The sequence below is a fragment of the Garra rufa genome, chromosome 11 (genome assembly GCF_049309525.1).
Source record: "Garra rufa chromosome 11, GarRuf1.0, whole genome shotgun sequence".
In the NCBI taxonomy this organism is placed as follows: domain Eukaryota; kingdom Metazoa; phylum Chordata; class Actinopteri; order Cypriniformes; family Cyprinidae; genus Garra; species Garra rufa.
In genome coordinates this window covers 27,285,641-27,299,865 of record NC_133371.1, presented here as the reverse complement: position 1 = coordinate 27,299,865, position 14,225 = coordinate 27,285,641, and the positions used below count along the sequence as shown (strand labels likewise).

At 45.6% G+C, this 14,225-nt stretch overlaps 1 protein-coding gene across 2 annotated transcripts in view; it reads left to right on the top strand.

Moving 5' to 3' along the window:
• The first annotated feature begins 276 nt into the window (after positions 1-276).
• plin1 (perilipin 1) overlaps positions 277-14,225 on the top strand; it is a 47,323-nt gene continuing 33,374 nt past the window's right edge. The window contains exons 1-5 of one of the 2 annotated variants that reach the window (XM_073850611.1): positions 277-494; positions 759-954; positions 8,064-8,146; positions 9,447-9,548; positions 9,639-9,711. In XM_073850611.1, the coding sequence (XP_073706712.1) occupies positions 450-494; positions 759-954; positions 8,064-8,146; positions 9,447-9,548; positions 9,639-9,711 (499 nt within the window). In that variant the 5' untranslated portion in view covers positions 277-449. Of the gene's footprint in view, positions 495-758; positions 955-8,063; positions 8,147-9,446; positions 9,712-14,225 lie in introns of both variants that reach the window. The other variant, XM_073850610.1, reaches the window with a different exon arrangement.

The window sequence follows — 14,225 nt, the reverse complement described above, 5'->3', positions numbered from 1 at the left end:
GCCAGGTTGAGTGCCTAGCTAGAGTAAACCATTTTAAGACTATTTTAACTAAATCTTTTCATGATGCTAACTTCCAGTCAAGCAGCAAGATGTATGGCTCTACAGGTAAGAAATTTGTATAATCTATTGAATATATATTGAGTACAGCAAACACAGTCTTTGGAATTAGCCAACCAATAAAAACACATTTACGGAGAGATTTTGAAATCATAGAAGGGTTGCCAGTGTTCACTGGGTGGGTGTATTTCATTTCAGACTCAGTGTATTACTGTGATTTGCTGATTGCAGTCTAGAATCTTTACTGAGATTACTAGACTTACTCATTACTTGAGAATGCAGCAAAACTCATAATCTAATAATTCTGTCACGAGATATTTGTCTGCACGTGAGATTAGACCAGCTGAAGTTTCTCTCTACATATTTCAGCAGCTCTCTGAAGGCTATTGGAGATGACATCTGAGAAAAAGGACACCAGTGAAGTTTTGAAGGAACAGGTAATGTTTCAAAGTCAAGTGGCAGTTGCTGTCCTCCTGCTGATAGATTAGTTTTTCATTTTTATAGTTATTGTCTTGTGCTGTTTTTTTATATGAATAGATTTGTTCTTTTTGAGGGTCAGTGCTGTTTATCAGCATGTGGTATAGGTTGTTTAAAGTTATTACTAATACCAATTCATAAAGTATGACTGGTGTTCAGACTGAGGTAGAAAGCTAAAAAACAAAACTTTGTTGTTCAGAATTGTGATGAGTTTTTTCTTACAGAATGTGTTTCTTCGAATCCGCAATCTTGGATCTGTCAGTGCTGTTCTGGAATCCATTGAGAAGACATACATCCATACGAAGCAGTCTCATCCCATTTTACGTTCTGTGTGTGGGATGTATGAGAAAGGTGTGAGCAGGTCTGGCAACCTGGCTGTTCGGAGCATTCAGCCTGCCCTCCATGTACTGGAGCCTCAGCGTAAGTGAAATCTTCTGTATTATTAATAAAACTCATGATCGGGTTTTTAACTGATTAAAAGTTTAAACTTCATTGTTAAAGTTGTGACTTATTAGTGAGGTTTGTAGACAATATATGTGACCCTGGACCACAAAACCAGTCTTAAGTCGCTGGGGTATATTTGTAGCAATAGCCAAAAATACATGGTCAAAATTTTTGATTTTTGTTTTATGCCAAAAATCATTAAGAAATTAAGTAAAGTTCATGTTCCATGAAGATTTTTTGTAAAATTCCTACTGTAAATATATCAAAATGTAATTTTTGATTTGTAATATGCATTGTTAAGAACCTAATTTGGACAACTTTAAAGGTGATTTTCTATTTTTATTTTTTTGCATCCTCAGATTTCTGATTTCAAATAGATGTATCTCGGCCAAATATTGTCCTATCCTAACAAACCATACATCAATAGAAAGCTTATTTATTGAGCTTTCATATGATGTATAAATCTCAGTTTTGTCAAATTTAACCTTATGACTGGTTTTGTGGTCCAGGGTCACATATTTGTGTTTTTGGGACATTCAGTAAGCAAATGAGTTCAAGTTTCTAGTTTGGCAATAAATCAGTCTGTGGAATATAGGCAGAACAAAACTAAATGAATAGCCTAATTGTCACACCCTCTGCACGTTCCCTCAGCCCCAATCACCACGATCCTCCACCAACCAGCCAATCACCACCACAGCACACCCGTGAACCATCACCAGAATACTAATCACCGTCACCTGCACCAGCAATCACCACACCCTTTATATACCTACCTCTGCCACTCACTCACCGGCTGGTATCGAAGTTGCATGGATGCTTCTCTGTGGATCTTCTCCCCCTCCTGTTATCTCTCCTGTGCTCCTCGTGGATTCTTCCGATGTTCTCCTGTGCTCCTCGTGGATTGCTCTGATGTTCTCCTGTGAAACACGTGAATCGTGTTAGAGGGAAGTGACTATTGCTAACGCTATGATCCTTATGAACTTGAACTCACCTGTTGTGTTTGTTTGAAGATTTGACCACAGAGACCTTTACTCACCTGATTGCACGTGTGTTGAACTGTGCACGTTTGTTAATAAATACCTTGAAAGATACTCACCTTCTCCCTTTGTGTGTGGTCGTGACAGGATACCAGCCCGTAAAATATTAACTCACCGCGTCACTCATGGAGGCGAGCGCCGCTATCACCGAAGACACCCCCGATCCATTTGCGGATATGGTAAACGTCCTTCGTCAATCTCTACCTGCTGCTCCAACGACGATTTCCAACACGCCCCTCTCTCGCCCCATGAGTTATTCCGGAGACCCGGGTGGTTGCAATGGTTTCCTCCTGCAAAGTTCCCTCTATATTGAAGCCAACGCACACCAGTTTCCTAACGAAATTTCTAAAATATCTTTTATGATTTCCCTCCTCACTGGACAGGCACTCCAATGGGCAGACGCACTCTGGAATTCACGGAGCGACGCTTTAATCTCCTATAATGCTTTCGTTGCCCACTTCAAGGACGTGTTTGGAGCTGCGCTCACTCCCCTTTCCGTGCACGACGAACTGATCACTCTGAATCAAGGTGCGTCCAATATCCATGAATACACCCTGCGCTTCCGCTCCCTAGCGGCCACCAGTGGTTGGAACCAAGTAGCTCTCCTAGCAGCCTACCGTAAGGGGCTTAAACCCCAGATCCGCAAGCATATGGTTATTTACGATGACAATGTGCCGCTGGAAACCTTTATTAAGAAGGCTGTAGGCATTTCTCAACATCTCTCAGCGTGTCCTTCTACAAAGTCGGTACCCAGCTTCCCTCCACTCCGAACACCGTCACCCCAACGAGATGCGGAAGAGCCTATGATTACTGACTCCTATCGCCTGGATCCTGCGGAGAGGAAACGACGAATTAATAATCGTCTGTGCCTATATTGTGGAGAAGCCTCTCACTTCATCAGTGCCTGTCCAGTCCGCCCGCCTCGTCCAATGGTGAGTACCGTATCTATTACTCCGGCCATGTCTCTCTTACCCCATATTACCGCTGAACTAATAGTAAACTCTCGTACTCTCCCCATCTATGTGCTCGTGGATTCCGGAGCGGCTGGCAATTTTGTTTCATCACACTTCATTGCTAAACATCGAATTCCCACCGTTCAAAATGAGGTCACATACCAAATTACCACAATCCAAAACTCACCATTGGGCGATGGTAAGATATCTCGCCGGACCAGAAAAGTGACCCTCGTCTCCCAACACAACCACCGTGAACATCTGACCCTCCTGGTACTCCCGCGAGCCAACGTGGATGTCATCCTGGGCAGACCATGGCTCATTAAGCACCAACCCCGCATAGATTGGAGCACAGGAGAAGTCCTGGAGTGGGGCAAGACGTGTGAGAACCACGGCTACCGTCCTTGCTCGTCAGATGCAGAGTCTCCATACCGTCCTATCCCTCTGCACGCCACCACCATAGAGAGCCCTGCCACTCAATCCGCCACCGCCATTCCCCCCGTCTATCAGTCTTTCACCGATGTCTTCAGCAAGGAACGGGCCACACAACTACCACCGCACCGGCCCTGGGACTGTAGTATCGACCTGCTGCCAGGCGCCAAACTACCCCACGGGAAGATCTACCCCCTCTCACGTCCTGAGCAGGAAGCCATGGAGAATTACATCCAGGAGGCTCTCCAACAGGGGTTCATCAGACCTTCCACGTCCCCAGCAGCATCCAGTTTCTTCTTCGTCCCCAAGAAGGATGGTGGGCTCAGACCTTGCATAGACTACCGGGTGCTCAACGACGCCACGGTGAAATTCGCCTATCCACTTCCTCTAGTGCCAGCTGCCTTGGAGGAACTACGGGAAGCCCGCGTCTTCACCAAACTCGACCTCCGCAGTGCATACAACCTGATCCGTATCCGAGAAGGAGATGAGTGGAAGACCGCCTTCATCACCCCCACCGGTCACTATGAATATCAGGTGATGCCCTATGGCCTGGCTAACAGTCCTTCCGTATTTCAGAATTTCATGAACGAAATCTTCCGCGACTACCTCCATCGATTCGTAATCATCTACATTGACGATATCCTCATTTACTCACGTAACCTCAAAGAACATCAAGACCACGTCCGTCAGGTTCTCCAACGCCTCCGTGAGTACCAACTCTATCTAAAATTAGAAAAATGTGAATTCCATCAGCCCTCCATCTCCTTTCTCGGATACGTGATCACTGCGGAGGGAGTTCGCATGGAAGCCGGCAAGGTGGACGCAGTGGCCAAGTGGGCGGAGCCCAAGACGGTGAAGGAGCTTCAGCGTTTCTTAGGCTTCGCTAACTTCTACCGACGCTTTATAAAGAACTACAGCCTCCTATCGGCTCCACTCACTTCCCTCTTAAAGGGAGGACGCCGGGTACTACAGTGGACTCCAGAGGCTCAGCAAGCCTTCGACCGTCTAAAGCAAATGTTCACCACCGCTCCCATCCTCAAGCACCCCGACCCTTCAAGGCCCTTCGTGGTGGAGGTAGATGCGGCGGACGTGGGCGTAGGAGCTGTGCTGTCCCAGTGGTCTGATGAACCCCGATCCCTCCATCCGTGTGCGTACTATTCCAAAAAACTCACCCCAGCTGAGCAGAATTATGGAATTGGAGACCGCGAACTGCTGGCCATAAAGCTCGCCCTCGAAGAGTGGCGGCACTGGTTGGAAGGAGCCCAGTTCCCCTTCACCGTAATAACCGACCACAAGAACCTCCAGTACATTCAGCACGCCAAGAGACTAAATGCCCGCCAAGCTCGCTGGTCATTATTCTTTGCCCGATTCAATTTCAACATTACTTACCAACCCGGCCATAAAAACACCAAAGCAGACGCCCTATCACGTATGCACTCACCTGAACCTACCTCTGACGATCCTGATCCAATTCTACCCCCATCTGTCTTTCTCGCACCCATACTATGGCAGCTGGATGAAGATATACGGGCCGCCACCTTCGAGGAACCTGCACCACCGGAGCTTCCCCCGGGTCGTGTCTATGTCCCAAGCCGTCTCAGACCCCTTCTGTTGGATAGTACGCACACGTCCCCCGGCTCAGGACATCCTGGCAGCAGGCGAACCCTCTCGCTCCTCCAGCAGAAATATTGGTGGCCCAACATGAGCAGGGAAGTGGAACGGTACGTCCAAGGATGTTCGGTCTGCGCCGTCAACACAACCCCACGCCGCTTACCCGAAGGTAAATTACAACCGTTACCTATTCCCCGCCGACCCTGGACACACTTGGGCATTGACTTCGCCACAGACCTGCCCCCCTCTCAGGGTTACACCACAATTTTAGTGGTAGTCGATCGATTCTCGAAAGCTTGCAAATTAATACCTCTCAAAGGTCTCCCCACAGCACTAGAAACCGCAGAGGCACTGTTCCACAATGTATTCCGGAACTTCGGACTCCCAGAAGACATCGTGTCCGATCGGGGACCCCAATTCATTTCCAGGGTCTGGCGGGCCTTCTTCCAACTTCTGGGTACCACAGTCAGCCTGTCATCCGGATATCACCCTCAAACGAACGGGCAGACCGAACGGAAAATTCAGGAAATCTCCCGCTACCTTCGGACGTACTGTTCCCAACATCAAAACACCTGGAGCCAGTATCTACCGTGGGCTGAGTATGCGCAAAATTCCCTCCGTCAAACCTCTACTGGTCTAACCCCATTCCAATGTATTCTAGGTTATCAACCAGCTCTGTTTCCATGGACTGGAGAGTCCTCCGAGGTGCCCGCGGTAGATCACTGGTTCCGAGAGAGCGAGAGGGTGTGGGACTCAGCGCACGTCCATCTCCAGCGGGCAGTACGGAGGCATACGGAACATGCCAACCGCCGTAGGTTACCCAACCCAGTTTACCTCCCCGGGGACCAGGTATGGTTGTCCACTCGAGACATACGCCTCCGGCTGCCCAGTAGGAAGCTGAGTCCCCGCTACATAGGGCCCTTCACCGTGCACTCACAGATCAACCCTGTCACCTACCGTCTAAACCTACCTCCACATTACAGAATCGCCCCCTCGTTTCACGTTTCCCTACTCAAACGCCACACTGAACCCCTGTTCCCTTCCTCCACAGAATCGGAGTCACCTCCTCCTCCCGACCCGCCAGAGATCCTTGGAGATAACATCTACCAAGTCCAAGAAATCCTAGACTCCCGGCGGCGGAACGGCCAGCTCCAGTACCTAGTGGACTGGGAGGGGTTCGGACCCGAGGAGAGATCGTGGATACCCCGTGACGACATCCTGGACCCGACTCTCCTCGAGGAATTCCACCGCCAACATCCCGAACGCCCAGCTCCCAGAGGTCGTGGTCGTCCCCGTCGCCGTTCTTGGGTGCCTGGAGTCACCCGTGGAGGAGGGGGTGATGTCACACCCTCTGCACGTTCCCTCAGCCCCAATCACCACGATCCTCCACCAACCAGCCAATCACCACCACAGCACACCCGTGAACCATCACCAGAATACTAATCACCGTCACCTGCACCAGCAATCACCACACCCTTTATATACCTACCTCTGCCACTCACTCACCGGCTGGTATCGAAGTTGCATGGATGCTTCTCTGTGGATCTTCTCCCCCTCCTGTTATCTCTCCTGTGCTCCTCGTGGATTCTTCCGATGTTCTCCTGTGCTCCTCGTGGATTGCTCTGATGTTCTCCTGTGAAACACGTGAATCGTGTTAGAGGGAAGTGACTATTGCTAACGCTATGATCCTTATGAACTTGAACTCACCTGTTGTGTTTGTTTGAAGATTTGACCACAGAGACCTTTACTCACCTGATTGCACGTGTGTTGAACTGTGCACGTTTGTTAATAAATACCTTGAAAGATACTCACCTTCTCCCTTTGTGTGTGGTCGTGACACTAATAGCTTATTTTTGCTTTTCAATAAAGTCTGTTTTAGTAGTAGTAGAAGTAATCCGATGAGACGTTAATGAGCTGTTTTGCTCTTCAAACGTGGATATTGATGCTCAAGTGGGGGAGAGTCTGTCTAGACACAGTATGACTCATGAATTACTTCTGACATGTCCGCCAGGATGCTGTGCTTCAAGTCAGTGTCAAATCTGAAACGTGAACTGTTCATTGCACTGGATGTCATTTAATAGTGATCCTAATTGATAGTAATGGATTCTAGTAAAAGATCACTTATTTAACTTGAAAAATAACAATAAATAGGCCAAGTCCTATTCAGTTGCATCATCTTTTGCAAGTGTGTTTCTTGTCCTCTTGTGTATTTTGTACAAATATGTTTGTAACATAAATTCAAATAGAAGTTGAGAAACGCAGTGTAGCCAGGGTTATAGTCTGGCATTGCAAAACTGAACTCTGATCTCACCGTGTTTGTGATTAGATGAATAATTGGGCAATAATGTTAAATATTTGAATCCTTCAAGGGTCCACTTGAGTTTTACGCAAGACTAATCAGCTGAGAGACGTAATTACATGTTACTAGCACTCTTACTTGCCTGTGTAGACTTCCTTTTTGTAATGAGCTAGTAGCTGAATATTTTGTAGTCCGCTGCTGCATAATATACAGAAATCTAATAATATAATATACAGTTGATGTCAAAAGTTTACATACACCTTGCTAAATCTTCCAAAAGGTAATTATTTTACAAAATGCATGTTATTTTTTTTTTAGTCCTGACCTGAATAAGATATTTCACATAAAAGACATTTACATACAGTCCACAAGAGAAAATAATAGTTGAATTTATAAAAATGACCCTGCTCATAAGTTCAAACGAACATTTAATAAGTAGTGTACATTAAATATGCAATATTTCATCCACATAGTGGATCTGTTCTTTTAATAAACATTAACAAGGCATTTACAAGGCAACAAAAACGTTCCAGATCACTTCAGCAGTGATTTCAGAAATTAAAGGTCAGCCTCATGAGTTCTGGAGGTGTTAGTAAGGCTTAGTATTAGCTGGGGAAACTTTTTGAAATTAACTGTTCATGTTTTTTGCTAAATGAATCAGCATATGCTTACATTAATATATGTGTTAATACATTTAACCAAGTTATGAAACAGTGACGCTCTGCATTTACATGAAAATTGTGTTATTCATAGTTGTATCAGCCAACTCTGTGGCCTGCAGAGTATTAGACCACCTGGAGGAGAAAGTACCAGCATTGCAGTGCCCACCTGCAGAGGTAATGTGCTTCAAATGTCCAAAACTGTTTCTCTGTAAGTTGTTAATTGGATTTGTTTTAACTCTGGGTAGACATTTAGCCAAGATGCAAGACATATGTGACCCTGGACCACAAAACCAGTCTTAAGTCGCTGGGGTATATTTGTAGCAATAGCCAAAAATACATTGTATGGGTCAAAATTATTGATTTTTCTTTTATGCCAAAAATCATTAGGAAATTAAGTAAAGATCATGTTCCATGAAGATTTTTTGTAAAATTCCTACTGTAAATAGATCAAAATGTAATTTTTGATTAGTAATATGCATAGTTAAGAACCTAATTTGGACAACTTTAAAGGTGATTTTCTCAGTATTTTGATTTTTTGCACCCTCAGATTCCAGATTTTCAAATAGATGTATCTCGGCCAAATATTGTCCTATCCTAACAAACCATATATCAATAGAAAGCTTATTTATTGAGCTTTCATATGATGTATACATCTCAGTTTTGTAAAATTTAACCTTATGACTGGTTTTGTGGTCCAGGGTCACATATAGTAAAATGGTTGTAGAGTTGAGGTCAAACATTTACATACACCTTGCAGAATCCTCAAAATGTTAATTTTACTAAATTATTATTTTACTAATATAGGAGGGAGCATTGTAAATACATTTTTTTTATTTAGTACTGACCTGAATAAGATATTTTAGATAAAAGATGTTTAAATATAGTCCACAAGAGATAATAATAGGTGAGTTTATAAAAATGTTTATAAAAGTTTATATACACATGATTCTAAACCTAAATGATCCACAGCTGTTTTTTTTTTCTTTGTTTGTTTAGTGATATTTCATGAGTCCCCGTGAGTCCATTTTTGTGTATTTGAACCCTTTCCAACAATGACTGTATGATTTTGAAATCCATCTTTTCACACTGAGGACAACTGAGAGACTCATATGCAGCTATTACAGACAGTTAAAATGCTCACTGATACTCTAGAAGGAAAAATTATGCATTAAGAGCCGGGAGTGTAAACTTTTGAACAGAATGATGATTGTACCAGAAGACAAAATAAGTTACATTTACTGTGATGTTAAAATTCTAAATGTTTTCACCCCATGGCTAATGCATTGGGTTTCCTTCTGGAGCATCTGAATATCTTATTAAGGTCCGTACTAAACAAAAAATAACATGCATTTTGTATGATCCCTCTTATTTTGGTAATATAATTAACATTTTGCAGATTCTGCAAGTTGTATGTAAACTTTTTGCCTCAGCTGTATATGAAACAAAAAACTTTTTTTTGCTTCCTCCACAACAGCTGGCAGCAGGCATGAAAAAGCTGATGTCATCAACTTTGGAAACCGCTAAGGATAGTGTTGCCTGTCCAATCAAACAGACCTCTAATTTTGTGTTGGACAAGGTATCTACTCGGTACCAGCAGAGTAAGAATGCCTTAAGTGACGGCATACATTATGTCCTTAACAGCAAGCTTGTCTGCCTGACCAAACAGAGAGCTGACAGGGCTATAAGTCTGATGGAAAACCTGGTCGACTTTGTCCTTCCTGTATCTTCATCTGAGACAGGTACTCTGTTCTTTTGCAGTATCTCACAAAAGTGTTTACACCCCTCACATTTCAGCAACCATTTTAGTTTATCTTCTCAAGGGACAATATTATAGAAATGAAACTTGTATATTTTTTAGAGTAGTCAGTGTGCAGCTTGTATATCAGTAGATTTACTGTCCCCTGAAAATTACTCAGCATACAGCCATTATTGTCAAAATAGCTGGCAACAAAAGTGAGTACACCCAGCAGTAGTTATAACAGCAGTATGTTGTTTAACCATGCAAAGCAACATGTCCTATTCATCATGTTTATTTTTTTGTCTGCTTGACAGGACCATACAAAACTGTGGATTTTGTATTATATTAGTTTAAATTAGGTGCTTTAAGTACAATTCTCTCATACTGACAACTGCATGTTCAACATGGCATCTCATGGCAATGAACTCTGAGGTTTTGAGAATTGTCACGGTACAACAAAGGAGGTCTGGGTCCAAATGCAGGTAAAGGGGTTTTTAATGATAAGAAAACAAACTAAACAAACAAAAAGGCCAACACGGCACAAACTAATAACTAGAACACAAAATAAACAAGATCTAGAACACAATCCAAAGCCAGGGAATCAGGAACAGGACGCGCGGCCGCCTCAGCGTCAGGAACAGGACGCGCGGCCGTCTCAGCGCCAGGAACAGAGCGTGCGGCCACCTCAACGCCAGGAACAGGACGCGCAGCCGCCTCAGCGTCAAGAACAGGACGCGCAGCCGCCTCAGCGTCAGGAACAGAACGCGCAGCCGCCTCAGCGCCAGGAACAGGACGCGCGGCCGCCTCAGCGTCAGGAACAGAACGCGCGGCCGCCTCAGCATCAGGAACAGGACGCGCGGCCGCCTCAGCGCCAGGAACAGGACGCGCGGCCGCCTCAGCGCCAGGAACAGGACGCGCGGCCGCCTCAGCGCCAGGAACAGGACGCGCAGCCGCCTCAGCGTCAGGAAAAGGACGCGCAGCCGCCTCAGCGTCAGGAACAGGACGCGCAGCCGCCTCAGCATCAGGAACAGGACGCGCGGCCGCCTCAGCGTCAGGAACAGGACGCGCAGCCGCCTCAGCGCCAGGAACAGGACGCGCGGCCGCCTCAGCGCCAGGAACAGGACGCGCGGCCGCCTCAGCCTCAGGAACAGAACGCGCGGCCGCCTCAGCGTCAGGAACAGGACGCGCGGCCGCCTCAGCGTCAGGAACAGAACGCGCGGCCGCCTCAGCGTCAGGAACAGGACGCGCGGCCGCCTCAGCGTCAGGAACAGGACGCGCGGCCGTCTCAGCGCCAGGAACAGAGCGTGCGGCCACCTCAACGTCAGGAACAGGACGCGCGGCCGCCTCAGCGTCAGGAACAGGACGCGCGGCCGTCTCAGCGCCAGGAACAGAGCGTGCGGCCACCTCAACGCCAGGAACAGGACGCGCAGCCGCCTCAGCGTCAAGAACAGGACGCGCAGCCGCCTCAGCGTCAGGAACAGAACGCGCAGCCGCCTCAGCGCCAGGAACAGGACGCGCAGCCGCCTCAGCGTCAGGAACAGAACGCGCAGCCGCCTCAGCGTCAGGAACAGGGACAGCGGTCGCCTCCGCGTCAGGAATGGAGACAACAGACATTGCCGTCTCCCCGCGGAAGAGCTTCTCCGCCCCCACCGCAAAGCAGGAACGCACCCGTGCAGTCTCGGCTCTACGGGCGTCCATCTCGGCCAGGCAGGCGTAAATAAACTCAAATCTAGCGGCCGACGCCGCCTCAAAAGACATCCCTGCTGTGTTAGGAACAGAGCGGGTGGTCGCCGCCCCCAAACGCGCGTCCCCCGCCTCCTCAAAAAAAATCCTCCCCGCTGGACCCATCTTGGATGTCTGCATTCTGTCACGGTACAACAAAGGAGGTCTGGGTCCAAATGCAGGTAAAGGGGTTTTTAATGATAAAAAAACAAACTAAACAAACAAAAAGGCCAACACGGCACAAACTAATAACTAGAACACAAAATAAACAAGATCTAGAACACAATCCAAAGCCAGGGAATCAGGAACACCAAAGTACATAAAAGACACAAGACAATGCAGACATGAATCCGAAGTGAGTAGTGGGATCTCTTATAGTCCAGATGATAATTGTGAACAGATGTGGGTGATCAGTGTTAATGATAAAGACAGGTGAAACAATCAAGGGACTGCAGTGTCAGAACAGCGACCTCATGTGGCTGAGGGAAAATCCACAGCCCCGATCATGACAAGAATTAGAATTGTTGTTTAGTAGCACCCTGAAACCAAATTACACTACAGTGGTCAGGGTCATACAGAGGTTTTACAAAATGGGTTCCATTTGGAACAGTCCTTGCAAGGGTCAATCAATGAAGTTGAGCACTTCTTCTGTGCATCAGGTGCAGAACCTGGCTTCAAAAAACAGATGCATGAGTGCTGCCATTGCTTTAAAGGTCAACTCGTCAGTGCTCAGACCATACGCCGCACACTGCAAAGAGTCGGTTTGCATAGGTGTCGTCCCAGAAGGAAACCTCATCTGAAGCTGGCTCACAAGAAAGCTCGCAAACAGTTTGCTGAAGACAACCTGTCCAAGAGCATGACTTACTGGAACCATGTCCTGTGGTCTGATGAGACTATAAGATAAACTTGCTTGGCTCAGATGGTGTCCAGTAGGGCTGCAACGATTAATCGAACGATGTTGTGAGGCGCGTTTAGTCAATGAAGCCGGTACTTTGATTAGTAGTAAATCCCCATCACTTGCGTTCAGCTGGAGCGGCAGTTAATACACACAGCCTTAAATCACTGACAAGCCACGCCAAATCGCGCTCAAAATCGAATTCGATTTTGAGCGCGATTTGGCGTGGCTTGTCAGTGATTTACGCTGGGGTGTTTGAATTGCCGCTCCAGCTGAACGCACGTGATGGGGATTTACTACTAATCAAAGTACCGGCATCATTGACTAAACGCGCCTCACAACATCGTTTGATTAATCGTGCAGCCCTAGTGTCCAGCATGTGTGGCGAACTGGCGATGCCCTGGTGAGGAGTACAGAGAAAATTGTGTTTTGCCTACAGTCAAGCATGGTGGTGGTAGCATCATGGTCTGGAGCTGCATGAATGGTGCTGGTACTGGGGAGCTGCAGTTCATTGAGAGAAACATGGATTCCATTATGTACTGTACATTATGAAGCAGAACAAGATTCTTTCCCTCCAGAAACTAGGCCGAACAGCAGTTTTCCAGCATGCTAACGATCCCAAACACACCACCAAGATGACATCTGCCTTGCTGATGAAGCTGAAGGTGAAGGTAATGGGGTGGCCAAGCATGTCCCCAGACCTGAACCCTATTAAGCACCTGTGGGGCATCCTCAAGTATAAGAACGAGAAGCACCATGTGTCTTACATCCAGCAGCTCCGTGATATCATTATGGAGAAGTGGAAGAAGATCCCAGCAACTACCTGTGCAGCTCTGGTCAATTCCATGGCCAGGATGATTAAGGCAGTGCCAGATAACAGTGGTGCCACTAAAACAATATACTGACACTTTGGACAAGTTTACTTAGGGTGTACTTAATTTGTTGCCAGCTATTTTGACAATAATGGCTGTATGTTAAGTAATTTTCAGGGGACAATAAATCTGTACTGCTATACAAGCTGCACATTGACTGCTCTAAAATATATTCAAGTTTCATTTCTATAGTATTGTCCCTCGAGAAGATATAGTAAAATGGTTGCTGAAATGTGAGGGATGTACTCACTTTTGTGACATACTCTATATGCTTAAATGGAAAGTTCACCTAAAAAAAAAAAATCTGTCATTATTTACTCACATCATGTCATTCCAAACCCACAAATTATTATATTTTGGACGAAATCCAAAGGGCTCTTTGACCCTGCATACACAGCCATGCAACTGACACAATTAAGGCCCAAAAAGGTAGTAAGGATATTGTTAAAATAATCCATGTGACATCAGTGGTTCAACTGTAATTTTATGAAGTTTTTATGAACTTTCGGTGCACAAAGAAAACAAAAATAATGACTTTATTCAACACCTTCTACTATTCCGTGTCCGTCTTTGATGCATGTTCACAAGAGTATAACAATGTATGCGTATATACGAAGGTCTTGCGGGTTTGGAAAAGAGGGTGAATAATTAATGACAGAATTTTCATTTTTTTGTCAAACTATCGCTTTAACTATCGCTCTTTTCTTTTTACAGTATATAGCTGTATTTATTTGTTGAATATTCCTATATTTGTATTCCTTCGAAGAAAGTCATATGTCATGAATTATTCTTTTCAAATAATTCAGTGTGGCTCCAGCAAAATGCATGTGCTTTTAAAGGTGGACACTAGATGTCACTGAAACCATAAATTTGACTACATTGCTTTCACCCTCTTTTTTCTCTCTGTTGCTGAACACTCCTTATGAAAAACATAGTTATTAATCTGCAAAATAATGACATACTATTTATATTTACAGTGATGGCCAAAATTATTAGAACACTAGTATTTTCACCATGGGTTAAGTG